We start from the raw sequence: 27,652 nt of genomic DNA, 5'->3' as shown, positions 1-27,652 counted from the left end.
AAAAGCAATTCAGGCCATCCTGAACAAGTATGTTATTACTACTGCACAATGGGTAAATAACAAACACTTCTAAAGACACCATTCCTATACAGGGGAGGCAAAACAAACAAAAAACAAAAGAAGAAAAAAAAAAAAAAAAAAGAACTCCTTCCCCCCACCCCCCAAAAAAAAAACCAAACAAACAAACCACCAAACACATCATTCAAGAAAACTGGTATTTATTTCAACTTCAAGAGTCAGTTTGAAACGTCAGAAAGACACTATACACCTATATATACTATACTATATACAAACCTAAGAACACAACTAAGCAACTGTTAACGTTCAATAACAACCAGATATAACAATAACAATATAACAGAACTAAGTCCTGACTAAGTGGAACAAACATGCTTCTTCAAGGTTATTCAGCGTTTTTTGGATCGTAGTCGTCACTTGATGATTACATGGTCGCTTTCCTTCTTGTTCTGTTCCACAGAAACCTGAAGAAAATATTTCAAAAGTTACTCATCTTTTTACACAAGACTGACAATGACCCATGCAAACCTATTTCTTCCCCTAAATGGATTTCAGAATGGCATTTGCTTATTATCTTTTAATCAGAATTCTATAGGATACAGAGATTCTGTAGGATACAGAAATCTATAGGATACGGAGATTGTTTTAATGCAGCTTAATCAGAAGGAACAAATAAGACACATGTACAAAATGCTGTTTATTTTAAAAAATACCCACTCCCAAAGAAATCCTGAAGGCAGCATTCACTTTAAAATGCTTATTTTCCAATGAGCATTCTAATGCACGTTTTGTGAAACATGGGGTGTTCAGAAAACATTTCTAGCCTAAATCCCTGTAGCTATGACTTGCCCAGCAATTCACTTCTCTGTTCAGTTCCATGCTCTCAGAAGTACAGCGAGAGAAAAAATTGTCTCATTTCCTTCGTGCTCTAACAAAACCCATTTTGGTTTCTGCCCCCCTCATCCATCAAATCAACAGAAAATTCGGTGGGATGTTACAGTGTGGGCAAATGAACACTATGTTGAACAGAAAAAGGACTCTAACATAATTAAAGGATGCGGCTCCAACAGAGCAAGAACTCTCAGCACCATAGCTGCTGGCAGAGTCACAAAATTGCTTTCTGAAATGGTGCATCAAGTCCTGGCACTTCAGATCCTTGACAAGTTGGCTTGGGCAGGATAACGCAGTTTCAGCATACCTAAAGAGCTGTTCAAGTTGTGCTTTAGAAAAGCATAGCTGCAGTAGAATAATCCCAACCCAACACACTGTAAGTAACTGTGATTCCAAATTGGAAGACGTCTCCATGATTGCTACATTCCCTACATAGGCTGCTGTAAGCCAGCAGCCAAATACGGAGATCTTCAAAGAGAAAATAAAATAAAACTGCAGGAAGACCAACAAGAATGACTAGGTCGAACAAAGAAATAGCTCAGCACTTTCAACCTCCTCCTGCAAATAGATGAAATCTTCAAGTTTGTTGGACTCCTGAGTAGTTTATGTTGAGACAAGACTACAGAAATGCATTACATTGGACAGAATAGTAATGTGTAATCGCTCACCCAAGAAGCAGGTATATCTAGAGGGCAGGAAATGTCAGCTGAATACAGCTTCCTTTTGGATCTTTTTGGCTTCAACTCCTCCTTTCCAAGACTTTCTGGTTCAGGAGATTTTGGGGAGCTTACTGCTGCCATCAGCTTCTTGGCTAGAAGAAATTTGTTTTGATTCATAAAGTGACCAACTTACGGATTTCGTGAGTCTTTATATCAACAAATGCCAAAAGCTTCATTATAAACTTGGTTCATAAGTGATACATCAAGTTTAAATTAAAATATTCAGAAATTGCAATGGTCCATCAAGGGTATGAAAAACAAACATGACTCAGAAGTCGCTGGAAGTGAGGAACTTCGGCAGGAGCTAAACAACAGGCCTAACTTTTGTGCTGACAGAAGCACAAGGTGGAGTCAACTTCCTCTGCATACTTGCAGATTTTCATTCAAGTAGTAATGAATCTCGGAAGAGATGAACAAATGCATTTATTTCATAAGTTGAAGAGCAACGTAACATGGCAGACAAGTTCTCTAAGAATATATACATTCATAGCCTACAGCAGAAACAAGCCATTCTGCAGTGCCTACAGAAGGTGGAATAAATCTTACTTGTTCTACACCAACCTTTAGAGTGAATAATAGAAGGAGTACTTTGAAGAAAATCTCCAACTTTTTGTAGAGTTCCATCACTCCTGCTAGTCAATCTTCTACCGGAAGTACACACTCGCTTTCTTAGGAAGTACTCTTTTCCGGGTTTCTGTTTAACAGACACGTGAACAAGAAATAAGAGCATTGTTTAAGCTTTATTTTAGGTCAGTGTTATCTTAAGCCGACATTTTGAGCTTTGCTACTGACACCTCTGTTTATTATGCTAATGATATTACAACTGCAAGTAACGTAGACAATTTTATACCCTTTAGGGAGTTGTCAAAGTCTCAGCAATTCCAAGGCATAAGTTTCTTAACATTTGTTAAAGAAGCAGTAGTTTCTTTAAAAGTAAATCCCAAGCTGTGGAGATGTTTCTTACATAAGCTGCTCTAACTATAAGAAACATAAACAAACATACAAAACAGAAGACAACACATTGGGAAAAACCTACTCTTCACACTCTAACCATGCCAAGGATACTCCTAAGACATTAAAACATCTCTTTTTAATCATTCCCATGCATGCAAATCACATGAATCTCAGCTTAATACAAGGGCTTCACTTACAGAAGCACATGATAATACGCTCAGGCTTCTCCTCCCAGCTATTCTGTCTGCGATATGCCTTCCACCAAATCATTCCACACTACAGCCCAGCCATTATACACTCTTGGGACACACCGACTTGCTCTATGGTAAGCTTATGGGATTTAATAGGAGGAGGTCATAAGAGTTTAAGATTCCCATTCAGCTACACAAATAAGGATAAGACACTGCTGCATAAGAATGTTTACTCCCTTCAAATGGCCATACAATGACAGAAAGTCCCAAACTAGCTTCCAAACTAGAACAAAAACCAACCATTTTCTCGTCACTTGTAGAGGGTGAATTACAAGCCATGGCAGACTTTGCATTTTTCGAGTTCTCACTTATCACAAAATCCTGGGAAAATAAGACAAGTTTTAGCCACAACTCTTTTGGAAAGATTCACTTTTCATTAGGTATATCACAAAAGCAAACACTTTCAACGCTATTGCATTCAGTAATAGGGAGGTATTTGCTAGCGGTAACAATTCCAATGTGAATCAAATACTAAATAAACATTCAAGTGCACAAATGGGTTGGTAGCATTATTAAGATATCAGTATTAGACATCCTGTGATGCGATGCCATCCCCATACAGAGTGGACTTTTTTCTCCCCAAGACTCGTAAGAAGCAAAACTGCATGTTGACAAGTCAGAGGAAACACTCAGATATTTCAGACAAAATAGAAAGCAAACGTATAAGAAGTCTGAAAAGCTGACTGATGTCTTCGGATTTTCAAAGAAAATTCACAATGGAGTTGAGATTAAATTCTTTCCCTTCTCTTAAATCATTATCACCCAGCTTGGCTAGTAGTTTAGTTTCATTAAAGCTTGGACTCCCCACGCCAAGGTTCATCAATTAAATGCTTCAACCACTTTCCTGAGATAGAAGTAGCATTTATTAAAGCTTAAACGAGGAACGGTAGAAAGGCATCAGATATTTCGTTTTCTGTTTGGTGTAGGTCATACCTCATCCATGTCATCACTTTTTCTCTTCTTTCTTGTCCTAGGCATTTTCACCCTTGCAGGTAACATGCTGTCGCGCTGCTTAATCTCCATCTTATCAGGTTGCAGAGTTGGCAGTTGGATCTCCACCTCTGGTTTTGGGAAACAACCAGTTTTTCCATTTTCTGTGGATGCTTCAGAAGAGTGGAGGTCAGTTTCCAAATGCTCCTGGTAGCACAGAGAAATTTTAAGTGCAAGTGTTAGGGAAGCCATGAGATCAAAAACTATCATGCATCTGGAGAAGGATATGCAAACCTGCAGTATCCCAGCTGTTAGCTTACAGAACACTTCTAACAGAAGAAGCAGTCTATTTCAGTTACAGCAGAGTTTAGCCCTTCTTTCCCAGAACCTGTTACAATTAAAATTATTGTTTCCAATCTAAGGTAACAGAAAAAGTTTTCCATGTTACATTGAGCCTGATGCTTTACAGCTCATTTTTCTCAAGGGCACAGACAACCATTCTCTTTCTACAATTAACTGACATGATCTTCTTCATCTCAACTCTGCTGCTGCAGAACTGGGCAGGAACAGAAGCTTTTGACGCAAGTGCCTTATTATCGTCCAGCTTAGTTTTAGGCAGTTTGCCCTTCCTCTTCTACACTAGAGTTGCAGAGATCCACCCAACCCTGTTTTTCTCGGCAGGAACAACAGAGTCAGAGCTGTGATCACGTGGACTCCTCCTTCTCTATGGCAGGAATTCAGCTAGTAGCTAGCATATCAAAAGCAAGTTCAGATGTTGAACAGAACATGGAAGACGGGCTGCTGGGGACATCAGGAAATGGCAGATGGCTGCTACTACTGCCATGAATACATAGAACTGCTACTTTACGAAAGCTGGCAAAGTTAGAAATCCTGCAGGGGAAGAAAACAAGTTCCATTCGCTGTGCCCATTTCAGTGGCTCTGTAAATTGCTTTCCAGGTGACTCATGTAATCATGAGCCACGTCATAAGCATCAACGAGAGGAAAGTTTTCAACTGCAAATAAGAGGAATTCATCACACAATGGTTTCAACAGCTTTTATTCCTACCAAAGGCTATGAAAACAGATGATCTGATCACCTTGAAAGGGATAAACAAAGCTTGAGAATTGTGTAGAGAACTCAAGACCTTTTCCTACTCATTCTTTATCAAGATCAGTACAACTACCACATTTTCAGATTTGAAGTCGCATACTAACCTCAGATTCATTTAATGAAGTGATACCGCTAGGACGTCGAGTTGATGAATAATTCCCTTTAGCTTCACGTCTTCCTGGAACACTTTCTTCATCTCCGTTTTTAGTTTTGCTTTCTTTTTTCACAGCCTGTAAACATTTAAAATCAGTGAAGATCAAGCTGTGCAGCACACCTCCAAAATATTTTGAGTTTTCTAAAGTTTCCAGTGTAGAATCTCAAGCTCAGACACCACATGAACAAGTTAGTTGACCTTCACAGCACAAGTCTGTGAAGGTAGTAACATCCATTCATCGTGTGATCTTCAGATTCACCCTACTGTGTCTCTCCAACAGCCTCATTCAGTACTCCACCTCCAAAAGAGACCAAGTCAGATGTTACTTAGGGACAAAATCTGTAATGCTGGTCGTCTTGTCATCCATTCAGCCCGTACTCTCCGCACGCTCACAGCTGCTATGTTAGAATGCCAGAGACTAAACCTCTGCCTAATCTTTAGTGTCCACACATGAACACATGGAAAATTGAACGGAAAAGTTCCATTGCATATATACAGAGGTGGAGTTCCAGTAAATAAAATGCTTCTGAGAGGATGAGAGCACATGCCTGAGTGGAAGACAGAAAGAACCAACACTCATCACTGAATATGTCGTTAAAGGACTCTATGTTAAGAAAAGCGATTCTAACTCCTGGGAGATTTCCAGTATCTCTAGGAAAGCAGCAGAACAAAAAGGGGTGAACAAGACTTTGAGTACATATTTTCTGTAAATATAATCATACCTTTTCATTTACAGAACGATCCATTCTACCTTGTCTTTCTTCAAGTAAAGGTACTTCTGACAAAGCCTGGGGGCTATTGTGGTTGATGCGTTGTTTTAATTCCTTTATAAAGTCATCTTTGTCAGCCAGTTCTTTTCTTAACTCTTCTATCACAGTTTCATTATCCTAACAAACACCGTAAAAATTGCTGAGTTGCAGGATTGGCAAAAGGAGCTAACACACACAAGCAGCACTGCAGTTACTTAGTAGCAACCGTTTCAGAATTGCAGGCAAAGACAGTAAGCTAATCAAGAACAATAACATTGCATGGTTTTGTACGGTCACTGCTACAAGTGCAGTAGTCACCTTATTGCCTGGGAAGATGTATTACAATATGTATTGAATTCTTTTCTTTTCTTCTACTCTTGTGCTTCAGCCTTTCTCTTAAGATACAAGAATTAAAAGGGTTTTTATTTGTTCACGAAGACCTCTGTACTGTGAGAACTGTCAGCCCTTGTAGGGGAAGTTTTGCTATGAGCGCGGCTCCCATCCCACAGAAGGAGATATCCAAGCATTCTCAAAAAAGCACAACTCAATTAGTCTTCTGTTTAGCTTCTGAAGTTCCATGCTACTGCTTAGATTGGCTGTCCTGATTTAAAGCTGGACAGTGAAATAAAAAAGGCAACTTCCAGAGATCATTCCCCCTCTGCCTTTGATGCTTCCCTGCATCTCTCTTCCCATCTCCTTCCGTCTTTTCATGCCATTGTAGATACTAGCTCAGAGAAAACAAAGAAAGTAAGAAACCTGAGACAGAACTACTATCTGACCAAGTATTGAGCCTAGCTTGGGACCAAGAAACGCTGTGAAGTATGGGAAAAAGTTACAGACGTCCAGACTAACCTTAGGATCAAAAGCATCAAACTGACGTCCGTTTATTTGAACTACTAAAAATTTTGAAACTCTAGCACTACCAGAAATGCTGTTTCTGAAGAACGGAAGTCAAATCTGGTGCTTTTTTGGTTAGCTGCACTGCACACGATGTCAATACGACAGTGTTTAAGAACAGAACTACACCCAAAATACAAAGAGCAGGCATAGCGTTTTGCAGAATTTATGGGTAGCCAATCAGGCAGGAAGAAAAGAGAGCTGACCTTGCTTGAATCCTTTAAGGCCGATCGTTTCAGTTCTGCTATTTCTCTCTCTCTTTGCACGGCATTAGCAGCCAACGTTTTGAGCTGCACTTCCAAAGCTTCTACTAACTGATCTCTCTCTTCACGCCACTTTTGAAGATTGCTGTCCTTTTCCTCCAGCTGGGCAACAAGTCTTGCCTAAACAAAGAAAAGATTATCGATGAACAGCACTAGCACACACGGAAGTGTTCTTACAGTTTGGTAGGTAGCACTGTTTTACAGTCTTAGTAAATGTACGATCTCTTCAAGATCCACGGGAGCTCTGGAACTATTGCACTACAAACTACAGAAGCAAAACCATGCTTCTATTAGACAATCTCTGTTACTCTCCTTGTGAAAAATTATCATTGGTATTATTTAAGAACCTCCACTTCGGTTTGCTCATTTAGTGATTACTAACAGTACCAGTCTCCTCACATCCTCTGTGCTGCTTGCAGGTCCAGAAAGTCAGGACTAACTACTTCCGCATGCAAAAAAGGTTTTGTGCACCATACAGATGTACATGTTTGAGAAGTTACATGACAACAGCTCAGTGAACAGCTCAAGCAACCACTTTGTTATCAGTCACTTCTTGGAAAGTGATAAGGGAGCAAAAAAAAGGGAGCAGATTGACCCAGCAGTTTTATTCAGTATCTGGAGAGAAGTTTGTGGGGTTCCTTTGGAAACTCCATTGCCTTTTTCTTCCTTCTAAAGGCTTAGAGGCCTTCTGTGTTCCAGAAAAGAAAACAAACAAATCCTATTGTTCAAAATGTTTTCTTAGACTCATTAAGCAGTAATTTATTTTTCAACTGTAATTTTCTTATTTAAGTCCCACATACGTTACATTTCATTACGTAGTTAGGAAAGCTTTGTCTTTTTGTGACCCTCCTATTCCTCCCTTTTCCAAATCAAGCAGTTCTCATACGGGCTTCATAAGAAAGCAAGGGGACTTGGACAAGCTACTCTTACGTGCCCATACTGTTAGTACTTGGCGTGAAGTTGTCTCCAAACTACAGACTCTGGATGACTCTGCCAAGACCTCGTCACTTACAATTTCTGCTTGTTGCTTTCCGTGCCGTTGTCGGTCCTTAGCAAACTTCTTCATTTCTCTGTTGCGAAGATTCTCAGCTTCTTTTACCTGATTCAGGAGTCCTTTTTTTTCCTTCAGCCACTTCTTTCTATCAGTTTGATACTTGGCCTCACTTGTCTATTTCAAAGGAACCAGAAATGAAATACTAAGTGATTAAGGAATAAAAGTCTTAAAAGCCAGGACATCATTAAATAGACTTGTTTCTACAAGAAAATGAAAATTAGACACTCAGCACAACAAAAAAGGCTTCCTGGCGATAAAGTTAGCTGCTGATTTGGATAGCTTATACAAGTTGACCAAGCAACTAATAGAAAAAAGCTTTGACAAAAAGTTATAATCTGCTTTGAGTTAATATTCCTAGCTGTACCTGGTCCTTATTGCACACTGCACTGCAGGTTGTACAGAAAGATTTTTCCATCAATGTAACAGTTTACTTTATCATGTTATAAGTAGTCTCCTAAGTTGAAGTTACAACTTTAAAGTGAAGTTACCTTCAGCTCTTTTTGCAGCTTTATTAATTCTGTATGGTTTTCATTCACGTTTGCCTCTTCCCTTTCCCTGTCCTTTTGCTGCCGGTCACTATTGCTCTGGTTCTGCAGTTCTCTGCATCTATGTTTCCACGTCTCCAGTTCTACTCAATACACAGAATGAGGTTAGACACCTTATCGTTTCAAATGTGTATTTGAAACACCACATTAATGACTTTTTACTAAAGCCACTTAGGTTTTGCCTGCTGTAGAACAAAGAAATAACAGAAGCTTTTAACAAGTAGAAATTTGTTGTTCACTATGGAACATTAATGCCCAAGCCAAATGAAAATGGAAGTGGCTATCACAATACATCTAAAGCACTTATGCATCACCGCTCCCTTTCCACTGAAAGATTACCTGAAGCTAGCCTTTCCTTCTCTTCTAATTGAGCTTCAAGCACTTGATCTTGTTCAAGCTGAGTCTCTTGTTGTTCTTCTAATGTCGTCCTCATAACTCCAATTAGTTTTTCTCTTACATACAGATCTGGAGGTTTGAAAATTTACAGATGAACTCCCTATTAGTTCCCGTTATCCTCTCCCGAGGAGTTTTCAAGTCGAGGTTCCCCCATGACCAAAAGCTCTCTTGAAAGAAATAGAGCATCTCTATTGAAATATTCACATACAGATACAGAGTTCTTAAGTGACTCTTACCAACTTGTTTTAGGTGAGAATTCTAGTGCTAGGGACAATCAGAATATGGAGTTTATTACATGAGAAAATGACTGTAGTTCAGCTGCTCTAAGATCATCCTACAGCCTACAGAATCTGTTATTGCAGAACTTGACATTTCAGAGGTTGAGTTTACTTCAGAAGGTCAACTAAAACAGCACATGAGCAGCAGACTTTTTAAAAAGCACTGCAAATCTGCACTTTCTTGGAGACTTCTCCCAAATCTGTTGCTTTACTTTCAAGTTTACTTGATAATAGTCATACAATAACATTTAAAGCAGTGCGTAACTATTAAACATCTAGTTTGGAGTTTCTCAAATCACGTTTTAAAATATAAAAGTGTAAGACTCGCCAAAGTCATTAGCGATGTGACAACATTGACATGGATACTACACAGAGATAGAGAGAGAGAGAGATGGAGAGAGAGGAAAAATAATGGCTGACCTTCACGTATTTTCTCATATTGTCTGGTGACTTCTTCCAACTTCTCGTTATTCAACAGCTCCTATATTTCACATTGAGAGAAAAGCATACACAGTAGAAACAAGCAAATTTTTAAGACAGCCTTCAATCAGTCATTTTTTCATAAAGTACAAATAAGTATTCAAGCTGATAAGAAGGGTTTGAGGTAAGACATTTCAATTAACATACAGAGATGTCACTCATCAGAATCAGGTTATATGCAGCTATTAAACATGTATTTACTATGCAGCTTATTGTATTTAAAGCAATCTGCCAGCGCTCTGCAATGACAAATTATTTGAACACCTTTCATGGTCTATCACTAATTTCAGTTGGCTACTTTCATTTTACCCCAATTTCTGTACGCTTTTTCCTGTGCTTGGAATACTCGCATCATTCGTTTAAAAAAAGAAAATTATGAGCAAGGAAATTTTAATAAAAGTCATGTACCTGTCTAAGTTGCTGGATAGTAAGCCTTTTGACATCCAGCTCTTCACTGAACTGTTTTTTAATCTTTTCAAGTTCATCAATTCTGTTCCTCAGAGATTTCTCCATAGAATGCAATAAGGACACCTGTAACATAAGTAAAGCACACAGTTATTTTAAGACTTCTGTAAACCAAGTTACCTAAAACCATTTTTATGCCTCAATTTTCCACCCTAAACACTTCCAACTAACAATAATATTTCCAACTCAGTGCCTGCAAAATCGGTTGTAAAATATCTTCCTGCTTAATAACTAGATTATAATCATTAATATCATTAAGATGAAAATAAAGAAAAAAAATAGATATGCCTCATATCAAAGAGCCTCTGGAAATCAGTCTATTTCTCGTCAGGTAAATACCATTTTTCTTCCCAGTTATCAGCGCTTTTCACAAGAGTCAGGTTTGAGGCTTTGGAGTTGCCACAAATACCAGAGGCAAGGCTACTGTTACTACAGAGATCACCACAAGTCCCCCTCCAGAAGCCAATTAGCCATTCTTTTCACAAACATTATTCAAGACTACCAACAAAGTTTACTTTCCTCTGTTCGTTATCTTTATGAAACCATGTCTTGACTTCTGGTCTCCTCTACAGCTTCAACGGCAACATTCACTAAGCGTTGCTGCTTGCCCCACCAGCGTGACACATTTTTAAGCTTCGTAGGTAAGGTTTGAGCAAACAAGTTCTAACAACAGAAAGCCAAGCACAATCTTCTAGAAGAAACTTGACTACAAACCTCGCTTTGTATTTGCAGAATTTGTTTCTTGGCATCAGGAAGTTTGTCTTTTAAGTCTGCATACTCTTCTTCTTTCCTCTGCAAATCTTTTTTCAAATTCCGCACAAGGACAGAGCTCTCAGTAACAGCCTTTTTAAGCCTTATGTTAAAAATAAAGAGACAAAGAACATTACTGTACGCATCTCATGGAAACAGCATTTGTGGCTTAATCCAGGCCCTGCCTGCTGGTTTCTACTTGTAAATAGAATCTTAGATCTATCTAGACCAGTGACAAGATTTAAACAATTACTTTCAAATTTCAGCTTGCCCATCTCATGGAAACAGCATTTGTGGCTTAATCCAGGCCCTGCCTGCTGGTTTCTACTTGTAAATAGAATCTTAGATCTATCTAGACCAGTGACAAGATTTAAACAATTACTTTCAAATTTCAGCTTGCCTCTCATAATCAGATTCTGAAGCTACAGATACTTCAGATTCTGTTCTGAGGGATGTACAACAAAACCACCAGAAATCCCCAAGTTATTCTTTGCTTCCTTGCACGCTCCTGTTTTCCCTTTGAACTCAAGTAGCATACCAAAGCATCCTAAAGTAGTAGCTTGGCTACTGATAAACATGCAAAAGCATTAAGTCAAAGGGATGTTCACAGGAACGAGTTTTAACTCTAGCTCGTTCTCAAAGGGCTGTAAGTTATCTCAGGAGTTACTTACGATTCTATAGTTTGCATTTTCTCCTTTTCACTCCTTTCCTTTTCCCAAAGAGAGTGCTTCATCCGCTCCAAGCTGTTTTTCAGCTGCACAACTTCTTCCATCAGATTTGCTTTTTCATTATTTAGCTCTTCAACCTTTGTGTCTTCATTAGCAGACTTCTCCTGCAGAGCTGCCATAACTGTTCCTAGATTTACAATAATGGATTCCTTTTCCTTAAGTAACTCTTCGAGTTTTGTCACGCTGCCTTCCTTTGCTCTGAAAGCTTCCAGGAGACATTCAAGCTCTCTTATTTTTACCTCACAGTTGGCAACTTCCTCCTCAAATTGTGCAATTACTCTGTGATCTTCCGCAGCCTTTTTTTCAAAGTCCCAGGTTTTCTTTTCTACTTGCTCTTGTAACTGATTCATAAGATCTTCTTTCTGACTATCTGGATTTGTAACCTCGCTTAGCTTCATGTCAAGTCGATTATTACAATTCTCAGCATCTTTCAGTCCCTTCCTTAGGCTTTCAACATCTTGAAGCAGTGCTTCGATCCGCTGACTTTTTTGTGAGGAAACATCAATAATACTTTTGCATGCTTCCCAAATCCTTTCAAGACCGTGGTCAAAGGAGCGGTCCTGTGCAAGATCTGACAGAGAAGAAGCCTGTGACTGAAGGCATGCAGAACTAATTTGAGATCTCTCTGGTTCATCTTCCTCAGAGCCTGAGGAATCCTCTACATTGACTAAGTCAGTATCGATAGCGTAGGACTCTAAGTGACGTTTGTATAAGTCACCTAATTTGGTCTGCACTGCTTTTACTTGTGACACTTTATCAATTATGTTTTGTTTGGCAACTTCTATGATGTTATTTAGTTGAACATTTTTTTCTTCTAGCCCCATATTTACAGATCTCTGTTCATCCAGCTCAGAAGCAATTTCCCGATACTCAGCTTGACACTGCCGAAGTTGTTCACAGAGGTCAGCAGCTGTTTCTTCAGAAAAAGAGAGCTTAGTACGCAGGCTTGTGACCTGCTTACTGAGACCTTCTTTTTTATTTTCTTCTCTCCTGCAATGCTCTTCAAGCACAGCTAAGTGACGTTCCAAGGTTTCCGTTCTTTCCCTCAGTGCTAGTACTTCCATATGGTACGCAGAGCACTTCTGCGTCACGTGTTCAATTCTCTTTTGCTCTAGAGTGCTCTTTTTCTTTCTCTCCTTCACAACAACTGGAAAAAAAACACCACACAAAGAAAAGGAATGCAGCTCACGTTGATGAAAATCAATACTAGGTAGTAGTTCACAATACCAAGTATCAACTACTAAATGAAAAACTGTCTTAACATGAAAGCCATACCCTCACATCTCGTGGTATTTGAAAGTACAAATGGAGTTAAAGCCCTCTGAACTCGTAATCACGTGCCTCAGACTTCTAGACATAGTTTGCAGCAAAAAGCTTTCAGTCCGCAAGAACGCTTTTACCGTGGCACTACTCCAACCTTCCACTGCACACTAGTAGAACATGTGGTTAGTTTTAAGAAACATGGGAACGAAATAGATAATTCAGCTATATTGCTTCCACCTTCCCTGCTTCAGCAATCCCTAGAAAACAGCTAAGAATCCACCTACTTCTAAGAGGTATTAGACAGTTCTCTGAGAAGTTTCATTTAAACTCATGGTGCTCTTACTTTAAAAAGATAAAATCCGGGACAAGTTGATCACTTCAGTGTGGGTATCTGCTGTCTCCTTTTTTTCAGTTGGTCTCTGAACAACTTATGGGGATTCCTACTTCTGTCCACACCTACTATTTTTTTGCATAGAAAGCTTGCTCAGAAAAAGGTACACATTTGCAGACTCAAGTTTCCATAAACAGTGCATTAGCTTGGGGCTGGTTTTTCCTTAGCTAGTGAGCACTAACTAAAATTACATGCATTTTCTTCCTATCAGAAGTGACTCCTGCTGTACTTCTTCCTTGCTTTAGAATCCAGCTACGTCCATTAAGTAATATGCATACTTTGCTTCAGCATTTAAAAAATAAGTCAAGACTTAAATGACTAGGGATTGTGACAGCACAATATATCCCACAGAAATTTTGTAGAGTCCCGCTATTACTACAACCACAGAAAAGCAGAACTTTATAGCATCCACACACAGCCAGCATTACACACAGATACACGTGGATTGCATGGAAACGGCCTCTTAACCATTCCAACAAGTTCCACAGACGGCCCCCAAGTGATTTAGAAGTCGTTCTGAAGCAACAGCAGTGGCATCTTCAATCCCAAACCAGGTTTTGGGTTTTAATTGCTCCCAGCACCTCTAGCAAAGGCGAGTAAAATCCTCCGTTGGAAGACTTAGAAGTAATCTAAATGCTTTGTGCTGAAATGTACAAGCAAACACTAAAGCAAGAGAAGTAAGACTGCAAGAAGGTATGTGATGTTTAGTCTAGAAGCTCCTTATGCACCAAGTAAGGAAAAAGCATGATCCCAAAACGTGGGAAACGGGACCGAAAGCTCAGTGAATGGTGTAAATACCCTGAACTTCAAACCAAGATAACCTATCGTCTCTAATGAAATTTTGCTCACGCTACTAGGATAACTAAATTCTATAAGAGAATCAGCACAACACACCTGTGCTCATTGTTACATTGTGTATATTTAATACAGTTAAAGAAAATATATTAAACAGTAATTGGACACTTATAATACAAATTAAAAAAAACAACATCCAACATGATTGAATAGTCAGTATTTCTTCACAGAAAACTCAAGGCTGACCTTGTGAGTATCAGTTATCCATTTTAATTCCTAGCTGGAAGAGTACTACCATTAACTTTTTAAATGAGAGCTTCAGTCATATGATTATAACAAGCCTACTACAACTGGAAGTACGACAAAGTCCACATCAGCTCTATTTCCCTTCCTCTGTCTCTGGTAATACGAATATGCGTGATACCATTCAGTGGTCACATTATTTGGCATAAATACTGGATCCTAAAGATGGCAGAGGGAAATCATCCAAGAGAAGCATTCTCATACAAACAAGGCATGGCTTTCCTCTCTTGCACATATTTCGCAAGAGAAAGGCAAGAAAGGAAGGGACTACAGCTAAGCCGTGGATGAGGAAAAAGCAGCAAAAAGGAAATAAATAGTGCAGAAAGCTTTTATTTTAAGCATTCAGAAATGAACAGCATAGGACCTTCTGCAAAAGGGATATTTACATTACAGTTACTTCTATTTACAGAATAACACGGGATTTTCTCCTCATACCATAAGGTTGCGCTTCACAACCTTTTGCTTCCATTCCAGAATAGGAATCAATTTGGTTTTTTGGAAGACCCCTGGCTCAGCGATGGAAGAAACTGTACCTTTCTTTGGAGGTGGCTCTTCCACAGGAGGCTTATCTTCAAAACAGCGCTTTCTGCCCACTTCCAACTCACTTTCCGCACGTCCCTTGAATCGGCTGCTTTCACTAGCTTTATTAGAGTTCTCATTTGCCAGCTTTGTTTTAAAAGTAGTTATAGTCTTTTCCTGTATTGATAGAAGACCAGTTACATTGAAGCTGAACAAAAGGACCACTTAACGCACAGTAATCTTCTGTAGGCAAACGTTTTCACAAAACTACACAGCTGCAACGTTTATCCAAGGACCCTAAAGATGTCAGTTACAAATCCCAGCAACAGCAAGAACAGGTACACCTTCAGATAAGGACGAGCACAATACTCGGTGCAGTACACAAGGGAGAGCAAGAGCCTAGCAGGTTACAAAGCAAAAGACTTGCACACAATCCAGAGGAGTTTACCAGAGTGACAGAATTAACTATAAATGCTTTCAGAGCTACTTCACGCTACCACACATCAAGGTAGAAAATGAAGAAAAGCCACCAGAAGTGGTATGCACACACACTTCTAGCCAAGCTACTCTTCACATACTCAGTAGCTTGCAGTACATTAGCCAGGAGAGCTCTATTAACTGCATAGAATGTAGAGGTATCCTGGCCATCCACTCATACTTCAAACTCCGCTCAATATACTCCTACTGCTGCGCTTCCTTTGATGTAGGAGCGTCAGGTAGCAGTTGGTGGAACACACTGATATTTTTCTTGCTTGCGTTAACAACAACTATCTTCAGATTAACCTGAATTGTTTACAATTTCAAACAGTAACAGCTTCGTACAGAAAATCACTTTTACAGAGGTGAATGCATTACAAGCATAGGGTTTGGGATGGGTTGTTTCGGTGTAAAGATAGTGAGATGGGCAAAACTCACATAGTCCTTCACTTTTTCTTCTAAATGAGATCTCAAGTCTTGTAGCTTTGTAATAATGGCATCTTTCTGCACCACGACGTCTGTTAGCACTTGAATCCTTTCGTTTTGCACATTCATTCTCTTGGAAACAAAATAAAAAAATAGTTCAGTCATCAGCTTCTAATGCAGTGTTAAGTAGCCGAATTGCACAATGCATTTTAAACGCAAGTTCAGTTTCGCTAAACTTGGTGAGAAAGCTACTCCTGGAGCCTACTGGAACAGCATTTTAAGCTACCACAACTTGGTTTTAAACAAATAATCCTACACTGGATTTTCGTGATAAAGTTACCTCGGTTGCTTCTTTCAGTTGCTCAACAGACTCATCCAATTGAATCACCTGCATTTCAAAGTCTGTAACACACAGAAAAACTGGCATTAATAAGTAGCCAATAGGTAGTTTACTCAGTAATCCCAGATGTTCCCAGACATTCTGATGTTGGAGTAGATTTGAAGAAATTAATTCATTTGCACGTGGCCTGCACTTACGGGAGTGTTTCAAAAGTTGTATTTGTTGGAATGAAAAGGTTGCATCAGCAAGAAGTAAAGAAGAGCAGGGATTACAGTACAACAGCAAAATCTACACAGAGACATTTAACCCCATACTTCTGAAAGCTTCAGCCTGCTAGCTGCAGCTTAAGCGGAAAAAACATGAAATAACCAAGAACCGTGCAATTGTTCAACCTGAACACATGCACAGAACAAACAATCACTTCATATTGCACACAGGCTTTGTATTATATACAGGCGATGGCTCCAAACGTAGAACATCTCCTCTACTTCCAGCTCAAATTGCTTATGTCTACTTCGGATTAGTGAACTATTTCTTTCTTCTACCCATGGCATCACACAACTCACCTTTGTTCTTCTGTCTCAGCTCTTCCTCAGTTTTAAGTAGTTTGGTGTTTTTCTCTGTCAGCTCTTCCTTGGCCTTCATGAGTTCAAAGCCAGCTTTTTCCAGCTGCTCCTCAAGCCGACCAATAGCTTCCTGTGGATCCTCTAGGGATGCAATGTAACTATGTGCTGCCACAGCTTGCTTTTTAATATCCATAACATCACGCTGCAGAGAATCAAGAATGCCCTCAAGATCAGCACAGGTGTCACGCACTGCGCTATGTTCTCCACCCTGGAACACAATTTCTTGTCAGTTACAGTTGGTGGATAGCTACCTACGCAATAGCTGTTACTTCTACAGATAGTTTGGATAGCCACTGTGAAGTCAACCACCTAAACAGTTTTTAATTCCAGCTTCAAAGCCCACCATGCAAGTTCACATGCAACTTAACAGAGAGTTGTATTGGGGGGCGCGGGGAGTGGGAGATATGAATTGGCAATCTAGCAACAGCGATTATATTTTATAGTATTTGACGACCCACTATCACACTCCTTTTTTATATTACCACAGATACAACTCCTGCAAATTTAACCTGTAAGCTAGGATTCCCTTTTTCCTCGAACACAGGGTCATTTTTCGTTTTCTGTTGCAGAAACACAAAGAAAAGCCGTCAAATTCCCAAAGCTGTCTGAAAGGCTCAGCAACCATTCGTACTAGATGAAGAATAGATGCATCTTGCTCATCATACAGCAACACAGCCTGCCTTTCCTTGTGACCAGCCTTTCAGCTCCCTAAGACGTGCCCATACCACTTAACTGGTAAAAAGGAAAGTATTTAAGAAAAAGCAAGAACAAAAAAATACCAGGGGTTCAGCTTGTTCGCTGCGAGGCAGATTCTTTAGTTTCTCTTCGCCTGGGTTGTCAGCATAGCCACTTACAAGTTCCTTCAAAATTTCAAGGCGCTTTTCAGAATTTTCTTCAAGCCGTTCTTGTTCCTGGGAAAGGCATTCTCTGTAGAACAAAAGACAGAACATACGTCAGCTAAAAGCCAACCCATCTCAACCGCTACGTTATTAGCGCAGTTTCTTGAAAACAAAGATGTTTCTCTATTTCGGCACCACAGAATAATACACAGAATATTACTGCTACACTGACAAAGAAATGTATTTCCCCACTCCCCAAGACCTGATGGAGGTGAGGGAGAGCAGCAGCAGGTGACAACAGATGCAAATGTTTACTAGAAGACTTCTTCCTGAGCTCCTCAAGCCAGAAAAATTCTGTTTGCCACTAAGAGAGCAGTCAGTAAAGATACCCTCCTCTCCTCAGCCTCCAAATCAAAGCCTTTCCTGCGCTGTATTTCTCCTAAATTCCACCGTCCAGGTAGACATTGATTTCTTACCAGAGACCAAGTAAGAGTAAAAGAGCAAGTCCAGCAGAATAATAGACTATTCTTTCATCCAATCCAACTCTCAGCAACACGGGAATACACCCTCACCTTTCCTTTTCAACCAATAACTTTAAGAGCGTTTAAAGCTAACTTACTTGAACTCTGTTTCCTGCTGAGCAACATATCGGGTAAATTTTTGGGCCACTTCATCACAAATTTTCAGTTCCAGCAGTAACTTGTCCTTCTTCTCAGCAATAAGTTGGTTCCTCAAGTCTTCCACAAGACTCAGCAGTGCCTAGGATAACAGCACTATTAAGTTTTTCATCAAGCAATGGTTTCGCTAGAACTGAGTTTTCTCCCTTCACTCTATTTGAAAATGACCTCCCACTTCTTTCATTAACTTATTCATAAACAGAAGCCTTCACATTTGGTCCTAGCTCAATAACTTACAGGCTTGCTCAGATAAGTCATTTGCCAAGAAATCTAAAGCAGATAATTCATATAGAATTCAGCTGTTACTTTGCAGATGCCCTTTTTTGGGGGGGGGTTGGGGAGGGGTGGGAACAGTCTGCCCAGAGAGATTACGGGTACCCCCTCCCAGAGGTGTTCAAGGCCAGATTGGATGGAGCCCTGGGCAGCCTAGTCTAGTACTGAATGGGGAGGTTGGTGGCCCTGCATGCGGCAGGGGGGTTGGAGATCCATGATCCTTGAGGTCCCTTCCAACCCTGGCCATTCTGTGATTCTGAGATTCCACTTAGTTCTTAACATTGAATTTAGGGACAGAAAGGGTGCTCAGAACGAAGAGGAGGGAGATGGAAGAAAAGAAGGATGTTGTTACAAGCCTCAGGGATGCACTAATTCTTAAAGCAGTCTGGGCACTTACTGAATATTCTTCTTTCCCTATCAGGACGTTATTTTCTTCGTATTTCAGCACTGTTTCTTCTCCTGACTTCTTATGTTCTTGCTCCAACTCATAGTCATCATCTTCCACTCCATCTTCTAGGGTCCAGTCCCACAGAAATCCAGTGCTTCTCCTTGGGACGGTCATTTTAGAGCAACAGGGCATTGATGACCCACTGGCTGAGTTCTGGCCAAATGACTCATCACGAGGAGGAACAGATGCATCCGTTACTATAACCTGCCCAGGAAATAAAAGAACAAAGCCATCAGTATTCCTTCAACCTTGACTAGTACTTCCAAGAGGGACCTGCTGTCATTTCCTCTCCGGAGCTTACTACTCCCTTGGCCTATAGCCTTTGTTTGGTCACTACTTCAACCAGTTTTCAAGAAAGTAGAAAGGAATTACTGCAGACTCCAATCCTCCCCTTAGTCTCAAGACTATCACTAGCCAAACAACGTGCAAGAACTGCCACTTCACGAAGCCACAGGTTTCTGCTTTTGCTTTCAGTTTCCAGTTGCACTCAATGCAACTGGACATCATCTTTTCAGGTCTTTGTCTTGCACAACCACATCACCCTCGTAGGCTGCTCCTTCGACTTTCCCACTTAACCTCCTTAGATACGGCCACAATCCGAGGGCACACATCCACCAGTCACTCTTCAGACAACAAACTGCCAACGCTTCAAACACTTCCATCAAGCCTGCAGCACTGATCGGACAGTTTAACTTCCTCAGCCTTATATCATGACTCTCATTCCTACCCATTCTGACTAACCTCCGCTTCCCCACTGAAGCCTCTTACGGCCATAACACAGCCTTTCAAACTCTTTGCTGCTCCATTTATATTGTCAGGGCTTGACCTGAACAAGAGTCAAAATTACAACACGTATGGGCTAGCTGGATTGGCTTTCCTGGGTGGGATCATATTTTGGGAAGAGAGAAAAATTAAGTAAATAGTGGAGAATTTCCTCCCGATATGACAAGTTGCTTCTTGTTAGGCTGAAAACCTTTTAGGAATAAGATTCTCAGAAGAGAAGGGCTTCCGCCCTCACACCCCAAAGAAACACAACAACCCCAGGAGAGACTACAGCACACTCACTTTTTGTGCAAGAGCTGAGAACCTCAGCACATTGAACGTTTCATCATAGGCTGAAGCACTCTGGCTGATGTTTACTAACATGTGTATCTTCCCTTTTCCACTGAAGAATCCCTGAAGAAAGTGCGTCAACTTACTCTCCCGAAATGGTATGTGCTGCTGCACCCTTTGGAGACAAAAACCACAGCAAAGCCCATTACCACAAGTTAACAACTTCAGTTCAGTGTACGAGCTATCCAAGCGGAAGACAGCATATTAATAGCGGCAGAACTCCTTACATCATTTTGGGTTGTGGGCTGTTTTTAATGCTATCGCTTTTTGCTAGTCTGCAGACAGGTTGTGTGGTTGTTCCAGCTACTACGCAGCCTTTATCTTCTTGGACATCGCACAAGAATATTTAAAACAAAAAGTACGTCCAACATTTAGCCTATGTTAGGTCACACGGCCTCACATTACCTTCAATTCTCTCTCTCCTTTCTCTTTCCCTTACCATCTTTGCAAAAACGGCCTATCTACTTCTCAGAAAACAGTTTCTACTTGTACGAAAACCTCACCTCCCTGGTGAGGTTGCCCACTGCACTCTTGACAGCTACTGAATTCTGCAAATAGTGCAAGAAAGCTTCAGATAGTTACACTGCTGTCACAACACACACACGACCCATAAGCAGCTCTACTGCAGGAGTGCTAAACAAGAGTCGTGTTAAGAAAATGACTATCAAAGTCATCTATCAATATGATAAGTGATTAAGCTTCAGTACATTTCTTCTGAATTGTTCAGATGTCAAGTGATCAGGACCAGAACATAAAACAGTTCTGAACACATCACAGCTCTTCAAGAAGCTGCTAACTTTAAAGGCACCCTTCTTACCTACAAAGGAAGGACCGACGAGAGACTAAACCTCTAGCTAGGCCTATTTTCATCTTCTTTAAAGCACAACAGAATTTGAGTAGGCTACCAGGCAGAGTGTTAGCAAATAAGAGAATTTCTTCAAGCACACAATGGCATTTCCCAAGCACAGAGCACACTTAATCTGTGTGGAAGAAAGACATCTTCAAATGAGAATCTACAGAGAAAGCTGCTCCTGAGCGGTTGCATCCAGCTGTGACTGTAAATAAATACTACATCCTTTTAAAATACAGAAAGTTCTGCCTGCACTCACTTAGAGCCCAACTGCAGGCAAAAATAGCAGGTAGGCTTCTCTTCTGTCTGCATTATTGTAGAGAAAATAGTGAAGAGAAACTGTCTATCTTATCCCAGGATTTCTTTGAGAAGGCAAGGCCAGAAGAAACCATGTTAAGTTGCTTAAGTCCACGATAACACGTTCAAAGATTCAGAACTCAAAGGTTTACTTAAAAAAATCAAAAGTAAAAAATAAACAAAGCCGGCAAGTTTATAGACCACTTTGTTAGATCAACAAGGCTTCACACAACTGCAGAAGTCTACGTGTACTTTTCACTCATGCCTTAGCTTTGTACTCTGCATTTTAGACAATAGCTTAAACGTTGCACGCAATACCTGAAATCCACACCTGGTTTCCAGTTAGTACAAGGACTTACTTTGACTGCTGACTGATCCTGAGTGCACTGATACACTTGCTTAGAGTCAGGAGAGACGTATTGATATTTCCACTCTCTTTCAGCCTATCACCTTTGTTGCGCGTCTTGGTATACCTTTCTGAACCAGCAAGATCACACAGGGATAACCTGAAGGCAGATAAGGAAAATTAAGTTTTCTTGCCTCGGAACGTGCCCTGATTATTTTCATTTCTAACACAACCACTCCTCCCAACGGAAGAATTTCTTGAACCCTCCCATGCTTTTTAATGTTGCTTTCCTAGCGAAGCTGCACGCTACTTCCTGCCAAACGCTTCTTCAACAAAGCTTCCATTTTTCTGCCATGCGCTTCTTTCTGAGGACTTAACGTTAGTTCAGAAGTCGAGTGGAGCAGGATAGAGGAACATTGTGCTGAACAGGGGGCACAAGATGCAGAACAGCACTGCAACTGGATGGTTTAGTACCGTATGACGATAGGAAATGGGGAACCACCGCTCATACACGAGGCTCCATCAGGGAACACTGAGTACGTAGCCTAGTATCAGTACACCAACACTGAAAACAACTGACAATTTCACCCCAAAAGAAGAAGGGACCTTTGCTCTGAACTTACTCATTGACTCGTGTCACTCGTGGCATTTCAAGGTCTTCAATTTTTAGTAACTTGATGGTAAATATACTGTGGCTAAAAGGAGAAATTTAAAACCAGTAAGGAGAAATGAAGAAAGGACAGAAATACATGTATTTTTACAAATCTACAACATCTAGTCAAAACGCTGCTGGATCTACTTGAGATTCAATTAACTTCATAATTCTACTGGATGCAGTAAGCCTTTTAAAGAGACTTTTTTCTCAGCTTTTTTTGCTTTTCTTCCCTCCCCCAAAACACCAGTACTTAGACAGAAGAAGGCTTAGTTATTCTGCTGAGAGTTTTTGATAAAACAATTGGCTTTTGTACACGCTTATCTGCTCGAAGGACTAATCCATCTTGTTTCAAGCACTAGAATCACATGCAGTTACAGGATATCTAATGGAACACTCGATATCAAGCCTCTTTAAAGCCTTCTGCCCTACAAAAGCCACAGGCAGTATTTTCACTTATCCCTCTTCCCCACACCATCTTATACCCAACCTCAGACAAAGTCTCCCACCTTCGGCTGGAACAAGCACTCAGCTTTGGGCTTGCAAAACTCCGGTGTTTCTGTCCCAGTTCAAAAAGTTTAAAAGCTTCTTCACAATCAGAGACCTGAACCCACTGCAGACCTTTCAGAAGAAGGAAAAGTGACTTTGGGAGCTTCATTAGCAAAACGAAAAGTGAACAAGAAATGAGGTATACAAACAAAGAATAATACACTTAGTCAACACAAGAAAATACTGTATTAAGTCTGCTTCAGATACACGATAAGCTGATGAGAGATAAGACTAAGGTTCTTCCTCCCATGGAAAAGGGCAAGATACAGTATGCCTCTGCATTCAAGCAGACATTTCTAGAGCTAAACTGAACACATTTAAGAGTTTTCTATCTCAGAAGAAACATTATTACAGAAATAGCACTTTTCCATGACAAGCTTGGTGATTTGCAAAGCACTCCAGTTACCTTTCACGTAAGAATATCCCTTGTTGTCTGGAGCAAGGCCAAGTGTCTTTTTTTTCCTGTCATCTGACATAGGAGCCAGTAAATCATAAAAACATTCATTGTAAATCTCAAAAAATGAAACCCAAACAGAGAACTTTGAGAAATTATCTAGAGATAATCTGCTAGATTGTTCTGATCCTTTTGAGAGATTTCCTACACCTGCAAAGTAGAAAACATTACAAGTCAATCTAGAGACAGCAAAACTAATTGCATTTAAAAATAAGTAACGACTAAGATTACAGCAGCCTTGTTAATTAAAGAAAACTCTTCCCAGGCAAAAACCACGGACATCCCCCTCCTCCCATACACACACAGAGCATCTGGAAGTCATATGCTTGCCCTACACCTTTGCAAAGACACATCCACTTGAGAGCTTGCTTTTTCACTTCCAAAACCTAATCTAACGCGTCTAGTTGGGTTAGAAATATTCTGAACTCTTCAAAGGCTTTTTAATGTAGTTCTTGAATGCCCTAAAAGCCTGTCAGAATATCACTAGGAATCTTATCACAAGCCATACTCTTTCTCTTCGTTTTATACTTACACCTCGTGCTTAACACCAGGTTATGCTAGACGTCCAAGTAGTCTCCTAACCACTTCATCCCTTCTGTTTTCTGCCCAGATGTCCTGCCCATTATTCCAATCCATCGCAAATAAAAGCCAAATAATCCTTTTATTATTAACATTAGCCAAGAGTCCGTTCTTGACCTTAGCAGTTAGAAAAGCTTCTGTATTGTTTAATACAAAACATACCCTTAGAATCAGCCGGTGCTTTGCCGTTAGTGCTATTGCGATGCTCTACCTGCAAAAGAAAAGAGAGACTTCTGGATTTATTACTGAAGCACAGCACCAACACACCACCTGTGTTTTTGTGGTTGTTTTTTTTCTTTTTTTTAAAATACAGCTATATGGCCCTCCCAGAAAGCAGTACAGCATAGTTTCAATATGCCAACACCAAAAATCCTGGCAGTACGTTACGATTGGTTCAGTGCACTCATACACTCCTGCTTTCAGTCTTGTTTTTACCTTACTACTCATTCCTGACAATTCCTCTACTATAACATACTACAGCTCGCCGATACAGGGGGAAAAAAGAAAAATTGGAGGAGAATCCCAAACTGGAAAGAAAAATGCTTGCACCTAGTCAGTTTATCAGGTCAAGTGTTCTACCTACAGACATGGCTCTTGAAACCAGAGGAGGCACCTCTAGCACATGATCACATCTCATCCTACTCCATTAGAGAGTTAAGATCAGCATACAGCCGTTCACTGCATTTTCTTTCCACATCCTCACTAAACCTGGAACAGAGCTTTGGTTCATGCACATGTAGAAGACAGGTGTTGTTTCCCCCCGCCATACTTACAGATCATTGCAGCCAGACTTAACACGTGCCTGGGCTCTCAAAGTTATTCAGAAAGAATCTGACTGCCACCTGCCTTTGACGCACACTTAACTAACTCCTCAATAAGATCAATCTAACTCCACAACTGAAATACCCCACTATGGTGTGGCATGCCACTAAGAAGATGCTTCATTCTTTGTCGACAGGAACAGAAAGATGAATAAACAACTGCGTGAGAACACACAAGCCTCTTTCATCACACAATGCACAGGATCACACTGAGCTCTCTCAAGACGCATGTACTCATCGTTTCTTTATGAAGTAGTCTCCTACCTCTTTTGTCAGACGAAGCAAGGAATTTTTAAGAGCAGTTTCTTCTCTCACTTGGTCTTTAGTCAGTTTTATGTAATCTCGCCACCGAATAGGTTTCAGATCCATTTTGGTGTATAGCCTTCCTCCAATAGTTTTAAACAACATATCCATCGTCCTTGGCAAAATACCAACATCATCTTCTGTCCCTGAAAGCAAAAGAAAGGCCCCAGTAATTATCATGAGCAACGTACAAAGTAAACGAAGACGAAGATAGCGGATTTGAATCTCAAGGCACACACAAAAAATTAGAGGCCAGTTACAGTCTGAAGCAGCGTTTGCAGTGTTACTAGTGAAACACAACCCATTCCTTAGACATTACAGGGCATCACTTGAAAGCAGCCAAGATATACTGCATCAGCTTAGCCATAAGAGAAGGGGGAAAAGAAAACGCAGCAAAATCCCACATTCAACAAATATGCAAGTTTTCAACTGTTTTCCAGGCTTCCTCCCCTCTCTGAAATAATCCTGACATACAACCAGAGAGATGTCTCTGTAACACCACTGTATTCATCCCACCAACCTTAGTAACCAGTACCTGGGAGCCTTGTAACTATTGCTCAAGGAACTCAACTTCTTTCCCCACTGCCTTTTCTTAGAGCTCAAAAAAGACAAGCTTCTATGACGTTGTTATTACTAAACCCAGAAACTTGAAAAAAGATGGAAATAGCCTGCTCAAATGTTTCAAAATGTTTAATCTCTGCCTACGATAAATCCAACAAACTCAGACATACTTTCTTCAAATAAAAAACAGCATCTAAGATGCATAATGTCATTGTAGGAACCAAAACCAAAGTTGCTGATTTGCACCCTTCTCACAGACTGATCGTTCGATTTCACAGCTTTCTCTTCGCCCTGAGATTTGGAGTACTTGGACATGGAAGTCATGCACATCTCTCTGAAATTCCTGCTGGCTTACAAAGGACTACCACTGCACGTATACGCAAATTCGGGTAGTGACTACAGTTGTCACTTTAGTAATATATGTCATGGAAGAAGACTTTTCAAGGCTGCTAATATTCAATAGAAGGCAATGTACAAAGCCTGCTGAGTCACTAGGTAAGAAGTCAAAACATCTCTCTCTTCTAGAAGTAAATCCTGCTTCAAGAAACTAATTCAAGGAAAAAACTTTTCTACTCTTACCTTGGAATGTGTAGGTTTTCCCAGCATTTCTAACGCCATACGTAAAAACAAGGCGATTACATCCTTCTAGGAAGTCTAGCACTGGCTGCTTCACTGCACCTTCAAAGAATTCTTCTTGAGTTGCTTCAGGTCCAAACACCTGAACGTTACCAAGAAGCTGGTTAATCTCTTTAGCTTGTTTAAGCAGTCCTTACATACTTGTAGGAGTCAGATACACGCTTATAATCATACAGGGAATTCTTAAGAGAAACTTGTTGGTTCTATCTTAAGTAACAGAAGACAAGCAACATCTTCCACAAATAACTTAGAGGCATTTAAAGAAAATTCATTTACTCGTGAAAAGGTGAATTTCTGTATCGCCTGTCCTGCAGTTTTCTCAGTCGGTCGACTCCAGGAGCTCTTAGGGGGTTTCAGTATAACGCTTGTTGAGTCCTCAAGTGAAACACACCCCTATTAAAAGGAAGCACAAGTAATGCAGGCATCAAAAGTGTTTTAAAAGATCATCATAAGGGGAAAAGTAAACAAGTATACATTAAGGGTTGTTTGTTTTCTTTTGTTTGGAAGGTTGGGTTTTTTTTGTTGTTTGTTTTTAGCGTTAAGATTAAGTAAATGTCGTACCTGAGATCCATTTGCTCTTTCCAGTGCTGTAAAGGGCTTAATGCGCAGGCAAACTTGTATGTGTCCCCTAGGCTCCAAACTAGACCTCTAAAATTGAAAGAGCTGGAAGTTACAAATCTGACTAGATCCTCTCTTTGATGATTAGCACATTTAGACAGCATTCTTTTCATCAGCCTGTTGTAACAGACTCATTTGATGACACGGGAAGCACAAATATTTCACTCTGTTTTCACAAGTGCTTTGGCCCCTGCTAAACTTCCTTGTGAGAGCCTAGAGTTTCAAAACAAATAATACTGCAGTACACTCATGTTCTGCATTCAGGCCAACTATAAGCACAAGTCTTCCATCACTCTGCTTCTCTGAAGTGACGTCAGCTTCACCCACTGAGACTGGTGCACCCCATAAGGTATCAAAGCAACACCACACATCTTGGTCTAGCCTACGCACAGTCTAAAGGCACAGAAGAGATGACTGTCATCTCCTCTTTAAGATGCTAATTCTTCTTACCAAGAAAAGAATGAAGCTTCTTTTACAAGATCCAATTAATTTTAATATTGAAGCTTTCTTACCCGGCTCATGTCTGAGCTTGAAGAAACCAAACTAAACTCATCAGAGAGATTTGTTTTTATGTCTTCCACATTTACCAGTCCTGTTCTTTCTGGAAGCTCTATGCCAGCTACATAGGATGGTCTCAAAATTTTATCTTCTTCTGAATTAGTTTCCATTCTGCAAGATGATACAAAAAGAAATTATTCTTTGCTCTTTCAACGCATGATGCAGAGTTCCTAAGTTCAGTTAGGTAATACGCGACTAAGTGATATCTGCAGTTTGCTTTGTGTGTGTGGACTGACTCTTGCTTCGTCTTCCTTTTCTGTTCTACTCAACTTTCTTTACCTCAAACCCACAAGCGTAACCTTTT

The 27,652-nt window shown here is 40.2% G+C and overlaps 1 protein-coding gene across 1 annotated transcript; it reads right to left on the bottom strand.

The window, feature by feature from the left end:
- Positions 1–431: 431 nt before the first annotated feature.
- On the bottom strand, positions 432–27,458 carry LOC306946965 (kinesin-like protein KIF20B; the record flags this gene model as incomplete). Its single annotated transcript, XM_079536117.1, has 33 exons — positions 432–482; positions 1,578–1,720; positions 2,190–2,322; positions 3,074–3,154; positions 3,767–3,970; positions 4,980–5,105; positions 5,752–5,916; positions 6,882–7,058; positions 7,951–8,106; positions 8,481–8,620; positions 8,877–9,002; positions 9,632–9,692; positions 10,100–10,222; positions 10,871–11,009; positions 11,578–12,781; positions 14,920–15,082; positions 15,821–15,940; positions 16,149–16,210; positions 16,715–16,982; positions 17,554–17,701; positions 18,233–18,372; positions 18,961–19,215; positions 20,077–20,239; positions 21,631–21,777; positions 22,241–22,312; positions 22,779–22,890; positions 23,225–23,422; positions 24,014–24,062; positions 24,937–25,121; positions 26,116–26,254; positions 26,449–26,565; positions 26,734–26,820; positions 27,303–27,458. The coding sequence occupies 33 exons, from the start codon at positions 27,456–27,458 to the stop codon at positions 432–434; spliced, it is 5,610 nt and encodes a 1,869-aa protein (XP_079392243.1).
- Positions 27,459–27,652: the final 194 nt, after the last annotated feature.

The sequence above is a fragment of the Tetrao urogallus genome, assembly GCF_951394365.1.
Source record: "Tetrao urogallus genome assembly, chromosome: 5".
NCBI classification, from domain to species: domain Eukaryota; kingdom Metazoa; phylum Chordata; class Aves; order Galliformes; family Phasianidae; genus Tetrao; species Tetrao urogallus.
The sequence above is the reverse complement of the archived record's forward strand: the minus strand, read 5'-3'. Positions and strand labels throughout refer to the sequence as shown.